Source organism: Podarcis filfolensis (genome assembly GCF_964270895.1).
Source record: "Podarcis filfolensis genome assembly, chromosome: 1".
Classification (NCBI taxonomy): Eukaryota; Metazoa; Chordata; class Lepidosauria; order Squamata; family Lacertidae; genus Podarcis; species Podarcis filfolensis.
This window is the reverse complement of record NC_139604.1, coordinates 46,758,540-46,777,440: the sequence shown is the minus strand read 5'-3', so window position 1 is coordinate 46,777,440 and position 18,901 is coordinate 46,758,540. Positions and strand designations below refer to the sequence as shown.

The 18,901-nt window shown below is 42.6% G+C and overlaps 1 protein-coding gene and 1 long non-coding RNA gene across 3 annotated transcripts in view; one reads left to right on the top strand and one right to left on the bottom strand.

The window, feature by feature from the left end:
- The window catches only part of GLI2 (GLI family zinc finger 2), a 304,721-nt gene extending 299,231 nt beyond the window's left edge, over positions 1–5,490 (top strand). For both annotated transcript variants that reach the window (XM_083584535.1, XM_083584536.1), the window contains exon 14: positions 867–5,490. In XM_083584535.1, the coding sequence (XP_083440661.1) occupies positions 867–3,226 (2,360 nt within the window). In that variant the 3' untranslated portion in view covers positions 3,227–5,490. The remainder of the gene's footprint in view (positions 1–866) is intronic.
- The window catches only part of LOC310749426, a 36,976-nt gene that overhangs the window by 7,745 nt on the left and 10,330 nt on the right, over positions 1–18,901 (bottom strand). The window contains exon 3 of the long non-coding RNA XR_014541617.1: positions 6,355–6,466. This is a non-coding gene — a long non-coding RNA (uncharacterized lncRNA). The remainder of the gene's footprint in view (positions 1–6,354; positions 6,467–18,901) is intronic.

The window sequence follows — 18,901 nt, the reverse complement described above, 5'->3', positions numbered from 1 at the left end:
TCGCTCTCAGTTTTTCTCCTAGAGTACCCTGGGCTCAGAGGGGAAATCTAAATGATCTATGAGGAACTGTTTCTTTCACCATGAAAATGGCATTGTTACATTTTTGTGGCGTATATTTACAAACTCGGTAAGTGTGGAGTCCCAGGAGTATGCTAAGTCAATAGGAAAGACTGGACGTGGGAGGTCCAGTTGAATAGCACTGCATTATAATCATCTCTGGGTAGGAAGTGACTCCTCTTTGTAAATCTTTGAAATCATTCTTCATAGCTGATTGATGGTACTTGTTTAAAGGAAGCTGTGCCCATCATATTTTTCATTCTGACACAGTATAGCCCTAAGACATTCTCTCATAGCTGTTTCGGTGGTAATTTAATGTGTGACTCTGCAACAGTCACTGTATTGCTTTTCGATGCCCAGGTCCCTGTTCCCCTTTGCAATCTACATTTCCTTTTGCTGGGGAGAGACACTTGTTTCCCTCCCCACCCCCTTTCCAAGAGCTAAAGCTGATATGACAGAGTCATCCTATGTGCATTATCACAGATCAAGCCTATTTGCTAGCACTTCAAAAACCTGCAAAACCTGTTTGACCAAACTTGGCAGCCAAGCAAAGGATATGTGTGTGTACAGCAATGGGCAACAGTGGCTCTGTCACACCATCTTCAGATGTTTTCAATACTATTTGCTGTCCCCAGCACATGGTAAGCAACCCTGATAACAGCCTGAATATGTTGCATGTGGTAGATGCTTGGTAATATGGGGAAACGGGGAGGTAAGATGAGTTCAAGTAACAAAGTACTAGCAACCGAGTTGTCTCTCCACTATCAACACTGAATAACAAGCCTCTTTTCTCTACCACTCTCCACCAGGCTGTCTACTGGACAACATGGGTGGTGGTGGTTCTTCTGCAGCGCTGCCTAACCCAAGGATAACAGACCTGTCCATCAACGAGGTTACAATGCTGAACCAACTAGCAGAACGTCGCGACAGCTCAACCAGCACCATCAGCTCTGCCTACACCGTCAGCCGCAGGTCATCAGGGATATCCCCTTACTTCTCCAGCCGCCGTTCCAGTGAAGCGTCACAGTTTGGAACCCGGCCAAACAACACAAGCTCTGCTGACTCCTACGACCCCATTTCCACGGATGCCTCTCGCAGATCGAGCGACGCCAGCCAGTGCAGCGGAATCCCAGGTCTTCTGAACCTCACACCGGTGCAGCACTACAGGCTGAAAGCCAAGTATGCTGCTGCCACAGGGGGCCCTCCACCTACCCCCCTGCCTAACATGGAAAGGATGACCCTGAGGAATAAAATCTCCCTTCTGGATGGGCCAGAGCCTGCTCTGCCTTCTTTTCGCCTTCCTCCTGGGCCACGGCGTTGCAGTGACAGCAACGCTTATGGGTATGGTGCGTCCCTGGGATTTGCTCACGATGGACCTGGCAACAATGCAAGACGCGCAAGTGATCCGGTGAGGAGACCTGCTGGAGAGCCAGTTTCCCTCCCTAGAGTCCATCGTTTCAACAGCACCAACAGTATGAACCCACTCCACCCTCCTGCAGACAGAAGGAACTTCGGCCTTCCAAACTTTGCACGTTCCGACGGAAGCCTCGCCAGGCACATCTATTCCCCACGGCCTCCGAGTATCACCGAGAACGTTGCCATGGAAGCGATGTCTGGCGAGGCCGATGGCTCCGTCGGAGATGATGACATTGTGCTACCTGATGATGTAGTGCAATACATCAAATCGCAAAACGGTGTCATGGCCGCAGACAACTCTTCCGCAGGCTATGGCAATGAAATGCAGAACTTCCAAGTGAATGCAAAAGTGCAACACAGCAACCTGGGAAGCCAACTCAGCAGGGTGGCTGCTCCAGATGTGGGTATGAATCACGCAGCTCCAGTGATGAGTGAGTGTCACATGAACTTTGGAGCAGATTCTGACTTGAGCAAGAACAACATGCCCGTCCAGTGGAATGAAGTCAGCTCAGGTACGGTGGACGCATCCTCTGCTCAAGCAAAGCAACAGTTCCCTCCACGTAACTTAGCTGTGGTTCATCAAAAGCACAACTTTGGCCAGTACCAGAACTTTAGCCATCAGCAGATGCAGGTGGGTCAAAACAATATGAATGGAAACCTGCAACAGTTTGTGCAGAAAAACACAAGCGTAGATGGACAAAGATTAAACTGCATGCACTTAAGGCAGCAACAGGTGAATCCGGGACCCAGTAACAATCCAGATTTGAACTCGCATGAAGCGTACCATCAGGTTCATCAAATGCTGAGCCCAAACACAATGGGGGGTGACCTCAACCAGCTTTCTCCTCCCTGTAACAACATGATATTGAAGCCTGCATCCCATGCTCATCCTCAGCAGATAGATATTATGGCTGATCCCACATCAATGGTTGACAGTAGCAGAGAATGCATAATGCACAGTCAGGTCACACAGGAACCAGGACATCAGCAGGGCTTTTCGTCTCAGCCAAACCACATGAACTTTCCCATGACACAGGAAGTCTTCCACCAACCTTCTGCATTAATGACCTCCAGTCAGCAAGACTTTGAGCCACAACAGGATATGATAGGTACTGTTGCACAGAGCTTCCCTTCTGGTCTAGTTCAGCCTCATCCTCCACCTCCAGCAAACAGGCACCGAGGGATGTGTGCTATGCAACACTTGGGCTACATGAGAATATCTCACCCAGCCAATGATGTGAGCCCAGGGCAGGAAAGGGTAGAGTTCACCCCCAAGAGAACAACTGGTGTAGCATCATCGCAGCCACAGCAATACAATAACAGCATGGGGGGAAACCATTTGATGCACTATTATGGCCAAATACACATGTATGAACAAAATGGGAATTTTAATACCCATGCAGACTGTAGTGTAAGACAACAGCAGTGTGCACTGAACATCAAGCCAGGCACAATGCCATCTCCTGGGGCTAATCAAGTATCAAGCACTGTGGACTCACAGGTTCTGGAGCCTCCTCAGATAGATTTTGATGCCATCATGGATGATGGGGACCATTCAAGTCTGATGTCAGGGACCCTGAGCCCTAGCATCCTACAGAATCTCTCCCAGAACTCTTCCCGCCTTACAACTCCCCGGAACTCTCTGACACTGCCATCCATACCAGCTGGAATTAGTAATATGGCAATAGGGGACATGAGCTCTATGTTGACAACCCTAGCAGAAGAAAGTAAATTTCTGAACATGATGTCTTAACGCTTAAAGCATAACTGTCTAGAAGTATCCAAGAGATTACATGCTAAGCAATTTTATGATTCTTTTTTTAAAAAATAAAAAAACAGGTTTCCATAGAGTAGACCTTTTTTTTTTTTACAAGTATTAAATACATTAAAGGGATTCCAAACACAGGGAAAACGTCTTTGTACAAACATGTATAAACCTCATAAAAGAAGTACTGAAAGGGTGCACCTCTTGCATTATTTTTGTGCTTATTTTTCAAAAACATTTATCTAAAGTGTCCATCTTTGTAAAACAATGGCACATTTGGCATCATTTTAAAAAAATCTGACCATCACGTCCACTATTTTCCCTTGCCATAGGCTGAAAATCTCATAGGTTGCAATCCAATGTAGCAAGCCACACTCAGCTCAGCTTACTTCTGAGTAGGCATCTATTAGGATTGCTTCAGTAGTTTCTCAACCCTTCAGCTACAGAAAAAAAGATGGGACTTGTCCAGATGCGGACAAGAGAGTTATGGGCAAAAATACTGAAAAGCATTGTTTCATATGAAGCTCTGCTTTGAAACTGCACCTGTTTTGCCATCTCCTTTTGGTTTCCCCTTAATTATCACTGTAAAAATGCGGTTTCTTGCCCACTTTAGTCACAAATGGATGGGTACAGTTTTGACCCAAACCCAAAAGCCATACTGTGTATGCTTAATGCTTTGCTTTGTGACCAGATGGTGCAGGCATGCACACACATGCGTGTGTGAATGCACACATACACAGCATTGTTTATGCAGCCAATATAGCTCTTTGCAGCTTGCAGCTTAGCCAAGAAGCATCAACTCCTGAACAGTTTTGCAGCAAAGTGCCTTACTGTGTCGTCAAGGCATCTCTTGTCCATTAACGTCAACTAAAGTGTATCTTAAAGCATATATAAAATAAAGATGCATTAATGTAAGGCACTGCAGTCTATATAAGACATTTGAGAGGGACACATTGATGGGGAGGAGATGTGAAAGATGGATGCCCTGTGTGGAATTGTAAAAATTACCCTCTCATTAAAAAACAAACAAGTTGGTTTGTATCACAGAGAATTTAGTGGAGGTTTGAAAACGCCACTAATTTAAAATCATTTCTACGCTAGTAGGATAAAGTTCCCTGCCGTGCATAACACAAAATGGTTATTAATGACTGCGAATCACTTTCTAAACATTGAAATTGAAAGCACAAAGGAGATGGCCACATCAGAGCCACATTTATCACTTTGGGGTACTTTTTGATTATGTTATAGGCAGAAGGTGTTTGCCCTCCATTCACTAGTCTCTCCATGTCTGGTATATGGTGCCACTGAAAAGGAGCACAGTTCTCCTTACAAGTTTTTGGCGTGGCAGAGTTTTCAAGGAGTAGATTTTCACATCAGTTTTGCATTGGTTACCTTTCCCCCTTATTATAGTGGAACTCCCATACATCCTAAATGCTAAATCTAATCGTACAGGAGCAGAATCAGTATGCCAAAATGTCAGGAAAAGATCACTTTGGTCGTGACTTTAATCACATCAAAAAATTAAGATGAGAATTAGGCATGAAGTCCCACTGAAATTAGTGAAAGATTTCAAAATTGCATTCCTTATTATTTTCTCATTCACAAAGGCTAAATACAAGACCTTGGGGGAAGGCAGAGAATAAAATCCACAGCATTTTCTGGGTTTTGCAGTATCATGTGTTCTGTCATTGCCAGAATGTAATCAAAAATTGTGAATGAACTTTGATCAAGTGAATTTGATGTTCATCCTTTATTTCAAACTGCAGTGTAACCTGTTGGCCTAGTCAAGACTGGTGAGCCTCCTCACCTTCAAGCGATAATTATAAAAGGGTTGTAGAATGGCTTGGTTGTGTGAATCATGATCACTGAACTTTTCGTGGAATTACAATAATCAAGAGTGTTAGTGGGCCAAGTCCGTTTCGGATGCCCCTTGAATTAATGGATCAGAACTTTGCCTGGTGGCAAGCTGCCATCTTCCATGGATACATGGGGGTGGGGGAGTCACCCACTTACTCATTGCTTTTTTCAGCTTTACAAAGTGGTCTTCCTGCCTTTACTGTAATAGTATTATAACAACAATACTGGCTTTGTATATATATTCTGTATATTAATAAGAGTACTGTAGCTGAATTGTTCTGTCTTTATACCTTCAGGACCTTTTTAGCTGTTTTCTACATCATAAGGATTGCAGTCACATGCTGTAACTGTATATAAATGTTTTTGTACATTAAAAAAAGTAATTTTTTTCATAATTTCCATTTGTTATTACTTTTTTCCTATCCAGGCTGCAGTCACAGCAGACGCCTTGCTTAAAGCACATTGCAGATTCATTGATGGGCCACTTCACACACTATAGAGTTAAGTGCATAGGCAAGATGTTAAAGGTGTACACCTAAAAATGTAAAGTGTGAATATGACAAACATCTTTGCAGAGCAGGGGGCTGTGATTAGCTACAGCTTACTAATGAGTGGACTCTTGGAGAAATTGGCATGAGGTGCGAGATCATGGCCTTGATTCTTCTGGGTCAAATCCTGACCATCTGAGGCTACAGCCAATGCAAGGAAAACTGTACTCCCTGTTTCCTGATGAATGAATGCTGCTCAGTTAAGAAAGGATGCCACAGCACCCATAAATGGGCTAATATATGCTTGCAACCTCTATGAATGGTGCAAATGGTTTGGCACTAGCAGCTTCATCCTCAGTGTTGCTTGAGAATTCTAAGAAATAATAATAATCATAATAAAAACAACCAGTGCAGTTTAGGAAGGTTCTGTCCTCCATCTTGATTCAAAATGGCATCCAACTATATCCAAACATAGATGAAAACCTGCTCCTTAATCTCAGGAACCACAATGCAAAATTTGATTACACTCTCTTAAGAGGTGTCCAAATGAATAGCAAACAAATAGCTTTGCATACCATACTTCCCATGAATATTACTTTTGTCCAACTATTGTTGCTCCTTGCTGGAACAGACTCCTGGTTTTTTTTTAAACCTGCAAAAACCAGTTTCTCAGAGTGGCTACACCACCAGAAGTGATCCCTCTCATACATTATACTTTCACTATACACATTTGGTGAAAACCTGTACAATTTTAAAGGTTCTGTCCATTACCTTGGATTCAGATGGCACACAGTTCAAACACAGATGAAAACCTGCTCCTTGATCTCAGGAAGTTTGTAGTCATTTTTCGGTCCTCGGGAAGGGTGAATTATTCATCCTGTTTCTGCAGTGACCAGATGCAAAGAAAGGGAAAGAAAGATCAGCTGGGGATTTCAGCAGGTGCAGAATATCTTACTGCTGCTTGACAAGCTGCAATTGCAAAAAAAAAAAAGTATTCTACAAAACTATTAAAAGGTTCAGGAGTCCTTTTCTCCTGTGCCTCTTGTCATCCTGAGAGTAGCAAATTCTGTGTCTGCATAATATGAATGTGGAATTACGGTGTATGCACAGCTCTCATTTGTTCCTTTTGATGTCAGCAGAAACAAATGACCTAGGCAGCAGGCATTTTACTCATCTGGACAGAAGCAGCAGGAGGACACTGGACTTGGCTGCCCAAGCCTCTAGTCTTGCTTGTCTCTCCATTGGTGGGAGCACTGCTGATACCAAGCTAGTTCAACAAGTTAGCAACCAAAGCAACCACAAGGCATGGGAGGAGGTAGTTGAGGAGCATGCAAAGCTGCTGAGTGAGATCATTGGTCTACAATCTTGTCCTGTGTCCTTTGCCTCTCCTGATTGGCAGCAGCTCTCCAGAGTTTCTAGCAGAGGTTAACTGATAAGTTTAATTGGAAGTACCAAGGATTTCACTCGATACCTTCTTCATGCAAAGAAGATGCTCTACCACTGAGCTAAGGCTCCTCCCCAAAGAGGAACTGCCATCTCAGATTTTAGATTTGACATGTAGCCCACGTTGCAATGATAGAAGAGTTTAGAGACATCCTTGCAAAGCATGTTGCCAGGATGTTAAGGCTTGCAGGATGTACCATTACCGGAAATTGAAAGCTGATAAGCCAACATCCACACAAGAATCTCTTCTTTTTATTAAAGTTCTACTTTCTCATTCGTTTACTGGTTCTCATTTGAAACCTAAAATCAGGACAACACATTAGCCAAAAACACTAGCCACTGTCCTACAAGTGGGACCTTGTCACGCTCTATCCAAGAGCAGCCATTCCAGGGCCCCCCTGAATGGTCTCAATCTTCTACCAGGAGTGCTTTTGTTCTTTAGGGACTGTTGGATCCATTTGGAAGACAAGCTGTATTATAAATCAACAGAGCAGTCTGTATTATTGGGATGGCAATTTATGACCAACCAAGGCCTCTTGCTGACAGCTATTTAACGTGTGAGTAAAATGGCCTAACAAAACAAACCTGCCCCTGTAATGGTAATTTCTCCCTCCAAGATTTATGTTTCATGTAAACCTGCAAACTGCCACTTTAAATACGTGGCTGTAAATGTAAGATAAAACAAACAAGACCAAAGTTAAGCTCTTAAACTTGGGGTTGATCTTGACTCCTTGGACTGCATCTGCAAGGCACATCAACTCCCCCTGTTTACAGACCCTCTCTTTCCAGTCCCTTGTTTTGCCTTCTGGGTAGATGCTGTGGAAGCAATTTGAAAGTTGCAGTGGCTTGCAGATAAAGGACTTTCGCAGCTGCATCTGGAGATGCCAGGGACTGAGCCTGGGGCATTCTGTAAGAAGAGCATGTGCCCTACTACTGAGCAGCAACGCTCTTCTGTAAAGTGCACTGCTTACCTTCCACCACCACCACCCAGAAAACCAATGCAAATAAGAAGGGTGATATTTCAATTACAGCATGCATATCTATCTATCTATCTATCTATCTATCTATCTATCTATCTAGTAAATTATGAGGTTAACCAACTAAGCATTCTATTAAACTTCTTTAAGTGTTCTGAAGGGAACTACTATTCTGGTAAATAACTAACAGTCCGTCCTTTAGAACTCCTCCAAGACAAGCTAAGCATTGTAGAGTAAATGAATACTGTGCACATGATGCACCAAAGTGCCTCCAGCAATGTGTAGTGGGGGGAACTGATGAAGATAGTGATTCTTAGTGTGAGAATAAGAGTATCAGTTTATTTCCATTGTGTGTCAATTTTGCATGTATTCATAAATCTATCCTATCCATGAATCCACATTAATTGAGCTTTCTTTTTTTTAAAAAAAATCAGTATGAAACTTTGTACTCAAATGTATGGTTTTATTACAAAATTTTAATTCTATCCGAGGAAGTCATCCCATTAGCACATGGACTTGCACCTGTGCAACTGGACTACCTCTCCCTTGCCTCTCCCCACATGCTGTCATGCTCCCCCCCATCTACTCCAGGGGATTGGGGGGAAACCCAGAACAGATGGGGGACATGGGGGAACACAAGGAGATGGAGAGGAAGTCCCATTGCACAGGTTGTTGCACCAATGGGACAACTTCACTAGATTCAGCCCAGTGTTTTAAAATACATACTTTATCTCAGTGTCTGCACTTCTAATCCCATTTTATCTTTTTTTTAAAAAAAACCATTCTTGTATGTTTTTAGAAACAAGGATGTTATTGCAAAATTCACAGAAGTGAGCAGTCCAAAAGATCTGAGCTGTGCATTAGTGTGGGAGGTTAAAATTAGGTTTCCATAAAAAATGTAGACTACATGAAATTCTCTCCCATCCTTAGTTGTGAGTACTCAAGAGTGTTCCGATTTTCACCCATGAAATATTGGATGGTATGGTAGAAAATTAGATCCACCAAGAAATGGAAAAAGTGGCTTCTAGACTGATGCTATTGTGAAGGCACTGTAGGAAATTAAATCAGTGGTTTCTTGGCACTGATTGGAAGAGGGCTCTAGCCATTGGGTGAGCTTAGGGGGGAGGTTCACCGGTGTAGGAGGGCTCAACTCTGCCAAGGGCCTCCCCAGGCCTTAAGCTGGCCCTGTGTCCTCACAACCTTTTCTGGGAAATTCCAAAACTCATTCAAACCATCTCTCTCTACTGCCCACAATCACACTGTACAACGTGAATCCCAGTGCATTGGCCACTATCTAGTGCCTGACTATATTAACATCTACAGGGTGCAACCCATGTTGAATATTTCCCCCACTCAAAAAAAAAAAAAGTTCACACCCCTCCAAAAACAAAAATCAAAGTTTACAACAGTCACATCATTTTCTTTCATACCATAAATATATGATGTCAGTATGACTGAGCTACAAGCTAACACTGGAAACACCAAAATCTGGAGCTCCAAAGGTTCTCCACCCCTGCTTTACACATTTGCCGGAGGTGAAATCCTATTATTTATTATTTAATGTGGCTGAAAGAGGAGAGCACAAAATATGGTCTGAAGCTCAACATCAAAAAAACTAAGATCATGGTCACTGGTCCCATCACCTCCTGGCAAGTAAAAGGTGAAGAAATGGAGGCAGTGAGAGTTTTTACTTTCTTGGGCTCCATGATCACTGCAGATGGTGACAGCAGTCACGAAATTAAAAGATGCCTGCTTCTTGGGAGAAAAGCGATGACAAACCTAGACAGCATCTTAAAAAGCAGAGACATCACCTTGTCGACAAAGGTCGGTATAGTTAAAGCTATGGTTTTCCCAGGAGTGATGTATGGAAGTGAGAGCTGAACCATAAAGAAGGCTGATCGCCGAAGAATTGATGCTTTTGAATTATGGTCTGGAGGAGACTCTTGAGAGTCCCATGGACTGCAAGAAGATCAAACCTATCCATTCTTAAGGAAATCAGATCCTGAAGCTGAGGCTCCAATACTTTGGCCACCTCATGAGAAGAGAAGACTCCCTGGAAAAGATCCTGATGTTGGGAAAGATTGAGGACACAAGGAGAAGGGGACAACAGAGGAGGAAATGGTTGGACAGGGTTCTCGAATCTACTAACTTGAGTTTGACCAAACTGCAGGAGGGAGTGGAAGACAGGAGTGCCTGGCGTGCTCTGGTCCATGGGGTCACGAAGAGTCAGACATGACTAAACAACAACAAATGTGTGTGTGTGTGTGTGTGTGTGTGTGTGTGCACTACCCCACAAAATTCTCAAAGAAACTCATACAACTCAGTAGGGCTTACTTCTTAGTAGACATGCATAAGATTGCACTGTTAGACAAGTTCCTAAGCGGACTCCTATCAAAGCATTAACGAGGCTGAAACCTGTCTCAACTCAACAGTGTAATCACAACCAATGCTTTCAGACCATTGTCAGAATTAGAAGTCTTTCAGAAACATAGAAGCTTGACCACCGGTCCGCATAGATCAGTATGGTCTATACTGACTGACAGTGGCTTTCCAAGTTTTCAGACTGCAGTTTCTCCCAGCCCCACATGAAGATGCCATGGTATTGAACCTCAGACCTTCTGCATGCCAAGCAGATGCTCTGTCACTGAGCTATTTCCCCTGCAAAGTCATACAGAGCCAAAATTGGAACGCCTCATTCTGCTTCCAGTTTGCTAGGCAGAAAATGACACTGGTAAGGATGGAGATCAATCTAGAGAAAATATGTCAAAAGGGAGGGGGTTGTTCCAAACAAACGCACACCAAATCCTACTTCTGCAGAGGCAATTTATTAACCTTTTACTTATAAATTAAGCTCTGATTTGAAAATTAAGGCATTGTAATTTAATATTAACCCATATGTCATAAAGTAATGAGACAAACTGCAGGGGAAATTGCATTCCATATTGCAAAAGACCCTTGTTATTTATAATGACCAGGATTACAAGTTATGCCAACATTGATGGATCATACTCTAAAAATCTTGATAGCTCATTCATTTCTCTAATTGCATTTATTACAAATTAAATAAGTTGTGCACACCCTTGGTATACAAAGAGACAAAATTAATTTGCAAATCAGTATGAATCTGCCATCAAACTAAGCAAACTGGTAGCTACTTGAGTACAATATGGTGTGCAAAGGATTTTGCAGCATGGGTTTGTAGCACAGAGGCATTTAAATCAGGGTGGCTAACCTGAGCCCCTCCTCCAAACGTTGTTGCTCTCCGGTTCCTATCAGTCCCAGCCATCCTAGCCAATGGTCAGGGATGATGGGAGTTGCATCTGGAAGGACACAAGTGAGCCACCCCTGATTTAAATGAAGATCTTTTCATCCTGCGAAAAGAGAGAAGTTCTCAGAAGGGATAAAGGCTTCAGTGTATGAAGTCAGGTGTTTTACCTTTTAAATTAGCACAAATATTACTTTTCATTTGCATTAGCAGAGGAGTGTTGCCTTTTTCCTAGCCTCAGACAAACTTGAAAAAGGATTAGACCACACAGCATGAAGAGCAAATCAACGCTGGACGAAAGCACTTTCTTTTTTCGAGCCCAAAAGAGATGGGAACTGTCCAATAATGATGATTTTCCAAAGAGAAAGATGAAATCGAGAGGCTCACAGATGTGAAATGCAAAAGGAGGTCAAGGCAGAAAGATGGTATAGAGCGAAAGTCTTGAAGAGTCATGACGTTGACGACTGCAGCTGCGTGCAAGACTGATCATCGCTCTTTGGCAACCATAGTGAATTGGCACGAGCTCTTTGGTGACAGGGGAGTTACTGAAAAGAATCTCCTAGCTTTTTCAAAGGACACACGCAACCCAGCATGATCTTATATGGCAATCTTCTACAGCATCCTAATAGTTTTGTGCATCTCAGGGGCAGTTCTAGGGGCAGCTATTTACATGGTCAGTTGTCCTCGTATGGAGACAGTGGTGGAGCAGTAGCAGCAGTACAGAGGCAGAGAACTACATTAGCCCCAGACATCACATGGCCAGTGGTCAGGGATGATGAGAGTTATAGTTCAGCAACATCTGGAGGGCCAAAGTTCCCCACACCTCCAGTAGTATTTATTCACCTATAAATATGGACCTAAGCACAGGAGAAGAGGCAGGCAACTTGACAAACAGTGCTAGTTTACCCAATAGTATACTCATTAAACCCCACAAGGGTCCTTGGCCATCAGCAGCAAAAGCCAGATTTGGGTCCCCTTCCCTCACTGCATCTGGCTGCCAAACATTTTTGAAAACCCCCATCCAAGCAGATGAGGTTTGATCAGCAGCTACTAGTCAAAACGTTGCATCTTCTAATCACTGAGGAAGCATTGAAGAAATATCCTTAGCTATTAACAATACAAAAGGCTAGAGAAAAGGTCATAGGACTATTCCGTCCTTGAACAAGGATGTGACTCTTTATAAAGCAGTGAACATTTTTTCTTTCTTGGCTGATCTTTAAGACATTCACCGGATGCAGAACTTTCATCATTCAAAATGTGTTCGAACATACTGAGTTTTGCCTTTTTAAAGAAGAAATATGCGTGGGTTTTTTTATAATTAAAAAAAGTGTTTGAATTACTGTGCTTTATTTAACTTTGCAAAAGAGTCAAGCAATGTGGCTTCCATTCTTGAACAATCTAGGAAAGGAAGTAAATCCAGATGTGATTCCCACTTGCACATTTAGTGACATTCTATGCATAAGTAGAATAGTCACCAAAGAGACATGCCATGCTTTTGTACGATCTCACATACACTTTATGCTATGTATTGTCTCCTCAAAAGAAAGATGCAATTCTATCATTTTGGATCCAACACAGATACCAATTATTATTAAGAATCTCCACTTAAAAGGTTTGTTGAAAGTTTCATTCATTTCATTATGCTGCTTCATTCTTTATATTCAAAAGGCAGATGCATAAATAACTATTCTGATTTTCCTGGCAAGAACTGTAGCTTTCCAATGTGTAACATGCTGTCCCTTCAGTCAGCTTAACTATATGTCCATCTGTTATAGTCTATTCTGCCCATTTGATTCAAAACAATATACGGAGTGATCAATTGCAGGTAACATTCTGGAAGCAAACCAATGTCATACAACATCACCAACAAACAGATTTTCAGCATGCTGGTAAATGCATGGAGATATTTTCAAAAGTTTTATTTTGCCCAATGTTTACTACTGTTTCAAAACATCGTATTTGGCACCAGAAGATGACAGTGGAAAGCCTGCAATGTAACTGCATAGTAGGTGACACTAAGCTACAGTGAATTTTTGTACAATTTTGAATTTGAGCAAAATTTCAGTATTTGGATCTTAATGAAGTTGTCATTAATAAATTGAATTACTATAAGGTAAAAAATCCAAATGGTAACCATATTGCAAATATTGCACAAAACTGAAATTAAGATCATATACATTAGAATTTTTGGAAGCAAAGTTATGTATTCTTGCGACTCTCTCCCACATAACTGCCTAGTGATCCTCAGATGAAGGGAAGTATATAAATTTAATAAACAAACAAAATTTACCTATATTATGTAATAAACATGAGATTACTAACACTGATGCACCTAAAGTAGAAACACCAGAAGCAAGTACTCATATCCCTTGTCCCCAAACAAAAGATTGATAATTCCACATGCAGCAGACTGCCAATGATAACCTACAAAGAAACAAAAGCTTACTTAGGGTTGCCATACATCCGGTATACACCAACAACTGGGAAACACTGGCCTGCAAGCATTCCAATTGGAGAACAGCCTTTACCAAAGGTGTCACAGACTTTGAAGATGCTCGAACTCAGGACGAAAGGGAGAAATGTGCTAAGAGGAAGGCACGCTTGGCAAACCCTCACCATGATCAACTCCTACCCAGAAACCTATGTCCCCACTGTGGAAGGGCGTGTGGATCCAGAATTGGCCTCCACAGTCACTTAAGGACTCACTGTTAAAACCGTGTTTATGGAAGACAATCTTACTCAGCTACGAATGATCACCAGAGAAGAAGAATATATAGCTGGTGTTCAGCCCATGTAAACAGTGCCCGGGTGGAAATCGCAGAAGTGTCCTGGAAAATCCAGACATATGGCAACCCATACATATGTCAGAAGCGTAGATTTTGGCGAATTTCAATAAAAGTAGCTCAAAAGTTCATTTTATTTTTTGGAGATTTTTTAGAGATTTTTTTGTGGGCGAAGTTCAACAACTTTGCCAAAAGAACACAACAACTTTTGTGTTCGGGTTTTCTGATTGAACTACTTGAGAAAAAGTCTTTTCTCGGATGGCACTTTGATTGTGGAGCTCCCTACTACAGAGGGAAAGCAGATGATATAAAGAGGATTGGGGGGGGGACCCTCATGGGCTAAAACCATGTGTGAAACGGTAGCAGTTCTGTGTAGCCTTGTCCTGTTTTCCCACATGTACACCCCAGTCACATGTAACAGCTGTTGGTGCAAAAAAATAATCATCACAAAGTATGCAACAAAGTAAAGCATGGAAATATAGATTGTTAGACCTTTAAAATATGTTTCTCCAAGTGAGTTCCAAAATGTTCCCTTAAAAAGTTCATTTCCACACGTTTGGCAAGTTTAAAAATGATTTACTTACAAACTCTCCAAAGGTCAGATTCATGTGCTTCAGAAAAGTTGCATAGGCAGTAAAACATAGCTTTGTAAGTGGAAAGTGGCAAAAGTTTCTAGATTATTGGTACAGGAATTTAAGTGTGGCTTGTGAGAACCATGCAGTTGAGCTGGTGCAACCAGCTCAAACCTCTTCACATACTGAGCTTTTCAGGTGGACTGGGGGGAAACAATAAGTCTGATTGACCTATTTCCTCCCAAAGAAAAGGAAGTGACATAGCCAAGCCTGGTAGAACAGCTTGCTCTATTAACTCCTTCATGTTCTAATTAGACTTAAGCATGTTGGTTATATGATTATATAACCAACAGGCTGGTTATATAACCAAAGCAGGCTGGTTATCCCACAACAGCTGCATGTTCAGAAAGCTTGAGAAGAGACCCTATCCACATGCCAAGATATGCACAAGGAGCAAATGTGGGTGATGCAGATCCTGTTGGCCCAGAATCCCTCATTGCATGCCGGGAAAACATTGGCATAGGGCCCTTTCTCCTGCTCATAAAATGCGCAGTCAGCAGGGGGCATAAGAACATAACAAGAGCTCTGCTGGAATAGAGCAAAGGCCCATCTAGTCTAGCATCCTATTCTCACAACAGCCAGCCAGATGCCCATGGAAAGTCCACAAGCAGAATCTGAGTGCAAGAGCACTCTCCCCACTCATAATTCCCAGCAACTGGAATTCAATGGTGGAAGTAGAGCATAGCATGACAACATGCATGATCATGGCAAGTGCAACCCCATTCTCCCCCTCCATAGTTATGAACTATCCTAGCAATAGCAACAGCAATTCTCAGGGTTGCTACCTTGGTAAAAGGCCAGACTGAAACCATGTGGGCAGAAGATGTTAGCAGACAAGCGTGAGAGCAGCTCAGCAGGGGAACAACCATACCAGAGCTTTTAATATGGAAAAGGTGTTTTAGACTCACCCAGCAACTCTCTCTTGCTAGCAATAATACCAAGAAGGCTTGTTCATTCCAGTCTCAGCCTGTCTCAATAAGTGCCATTTTATCTCCTTTGCAGATGAAGCAAAGTCTTTAAGGCATCAACTGAAAATGGCCTGTCACTGATTACAAAGTTATTTAGTTACGGGTATGTAACTCTAAACTGCAGAGCTACGTATTGCACTTTATTAGTGAATGCCGGCTGCTGAAGGATATGGAGAGATCAATAGGATATGACAGGGTGGCTGGGGCGATTTTGCTTTCATTCAACATGTTGCAGAATTATGGATTTGCAAAATGCTTCCCAGATGTTATTAAGATTTGCATCTGCTGTGGAAGAGGCTGGGCACTAAAAAAGGGAGGGTATATTAGTTTTTCCGCATTTCCACAAAATGATAGAGGACAAAGAAAACATTAACAGTGATTAATTCCTTTAAAATATATAGCAAAATATAAAAAAAATGTCCAGTAGCACCTTAGAGACCAACTAAGTTAGAGACCTTAGAGTTGGTCTCTAAGGTGCTACTGGACAATTTTATATATACATATACATATATATATATATATATATATATATACACACACACTGCATCAGACCAACATGGCTACCTACCTGAATCTAATTTCTTTAATGTAAATGTGTTCAAAATATCCACATTATTGAAGGGTGGGGGAGGGAAAGAGAAACCCAGGATCTGGAGGCTGCTGCTGCAGAAGGCATATTGCTTTGGTTGTTCTGAAGATGTTTGTAAGGGGTTTCAGAATGGCAAGCACATAACAGGGAAAAGCAGAGCCACACATTCTCTGTTAAAGGGTAAGGTGCGAAGGAATAGCTTTTCAAGTAACCAAGAAGCTTGGTCTAAGGTCACAGGAAGCAGCCACATAACTGAAACTAAGGAAGCCTGAATCTGATCAAGTCCTAGATGGGAATACACCTGGGGAATTGCCTTGAATTTGATGGAGGAAAGTTGGAATTTAAAAGAACTAAGATTGCAAACCTACACGTATTTGACTAGGGAGTGATACCCAGTTCAACACACTGGGACACAGTTCCAGGTTATCATGCACTGCACATATATAAATAGGGAAGGAGGAGGGAGGGAGACCTGAGAGAAGCGCCCTCTTACTCGGAGCAGAGAACTGTTGGGAGGGAAGGAGGAGCCAGGTCTGGTGGAAAGCACAGAAACAGGAAGCAGCGGGGTAGTGAGGGAGAGGGAATCTCTATTAGCACAGTCAGTGAAAACAATATTGGGTACTGTCACAGCAGATATGGGATCTGGGGATCTGGCAGTGATCTGGAACAAGAATAAAGAGCACAGGACTAATTGGCAAGGACTGTGCATGACAACAAAAAGTAGAATCTGTAAGCAAAGGCGGTCAGAGACAGATTCTTCAGAACCCTGGACAGGACCCAGGGAAGAGACAACTTGTTCCAGAGAAATGTTTAAGGTCTGGGGAAACTTTGGCCCTCCAAATGTTTGCTGGACTATAACCCTCCATCATCTCTGACTGTAAGCCTGGGACTGATGGCGGCTGGATTCCAGCAACATCTGGAGAGCCACAGGTTCCCCAAACCTGCTTATGAGACCTCAGCCTAGCCAGGCCTCCTCAAACCCACCTCCTTACTGGAAAGTGGAGATCTTTAAAGTGGTAGTCCTCTGGCCTGGAACTTGGAGCCTGGCACACCATAGTCTCGCACTGGGCACACTACCAGCTGAGATGAGCAGCCCTGGTGGCACATGAGGCCTTGGTGGCCTAGCCCCTCACTGGGTTTCAGCTCATTCATGGTAATGGGCCAAGGTCTCTGATTCTTTCAATAATCTGTCAGCATTTCAGTAATCTGTGCCCCTGGACATTCTGACTCTGCGGATTCCCTTCCTTCGAGTAATTGTCCAAATTACTAATATTAGCCTGGGCCATGTTACAAAGCTTATGGAAAGATTTTTACTTGAGGGTTTTAATCCCTCAGAATTTTTTTTTTGTGGGGGGGGTGGTAACTGTTACCTGCTTCAAGTGTTTAGAATACCATTGCCTATATAAGATTGTGTGTGTGTGTGTGTGTGTGTGTGTGTGATGTCTCTCGGTTTTGTAGTTGGGAGTCACTGAAAAGACGGGAAAGTGGAGGGAAGGAACAATCTATTGGGAACGCCAAAGGATATTTTAGCTTTGCACAGAAGAGGTCTAACACCTCGTAACTCATGGGAGTATGCCAAGAAAGCCAAAAGTAAACCCTGAAATACCTTTCCTTAATGTGTAAGACAAAAACCAACCCAAAGCACATTACCCTTGGCTCATGTCTCTCTTGGAACTTCTCAGGTTTGGGACAATGAATGGCAGCAAATGCAGAGCGGGGATGATGGGGCCTCCCTTCCCTCAGGAAGGCCACGTGAAGCACATCTAAGTTGCCAAGAAGTTGTTTTTAATTCACCTTTCTGGAGCATTTCCTTCAAAAGAAGTGAAACACGTACATTCCTGTTGAAGCAGACTAATGCAGCCCAGACAATAATACCCTATAAATATTCATGATTTTGTTTTAACATTAAGATAACATCTGTTTGAAAACATCTGCAATCTGTTTTCAATGCTTCAGTAACATTTAAATTAAGTGTAACTAATACAATAAAGCTCTATTAGGGATAATGATAATGAAAGATGCCCATTAAGAGACATGAATAACATGGACTGCAGGCCACAGCAGGGGAGCATGAAACAGGCTCAGGCAAACTTAAGCTCAACCATTATCAAAGCTCTTCTTCCCACCACCACCACGGCGGATTACTGGTTAGAATGGTCTTTGGCAGCTTTTCAGTTATCTTGAGATGGCAAGAACATAGACACACCTTATATTCAGCTACTAATCAGATCTGCATTCCAATTCCGACAATATTCACTTGGAAGGGGCCCTGTGTATTTCAATGGAATGATTTCCAAAGTAGGAGGCTTGAGGCAGGCCTCCACATCTTGAGACTTGCCACGTTGAAAATCAGCCCACCAGCCATGCATGGCAACCCACCTTGGTGGTCATTGCTCCCCAATATGATTGTAAAAGCCCACAAAACAATGGATTTGTCAAGCACTCAGCAGCTCAAAACACCTGGCTAGTAGGTTTGATTTGGTTTGGTTTGATGTGCCACCAGTTGTGTAGGACTGCTTTAGATTCTTAGCCTTACTGTATTTAGCTCAGGCTCAACTGTGATCTTTGAACATCTTCCTGAAGTACAGCATCTGTTTCAGAAGCCTGGGACCCTAATATCGCACAAGGCACATTTATGTACCACGTCACAGGGTTAAACAA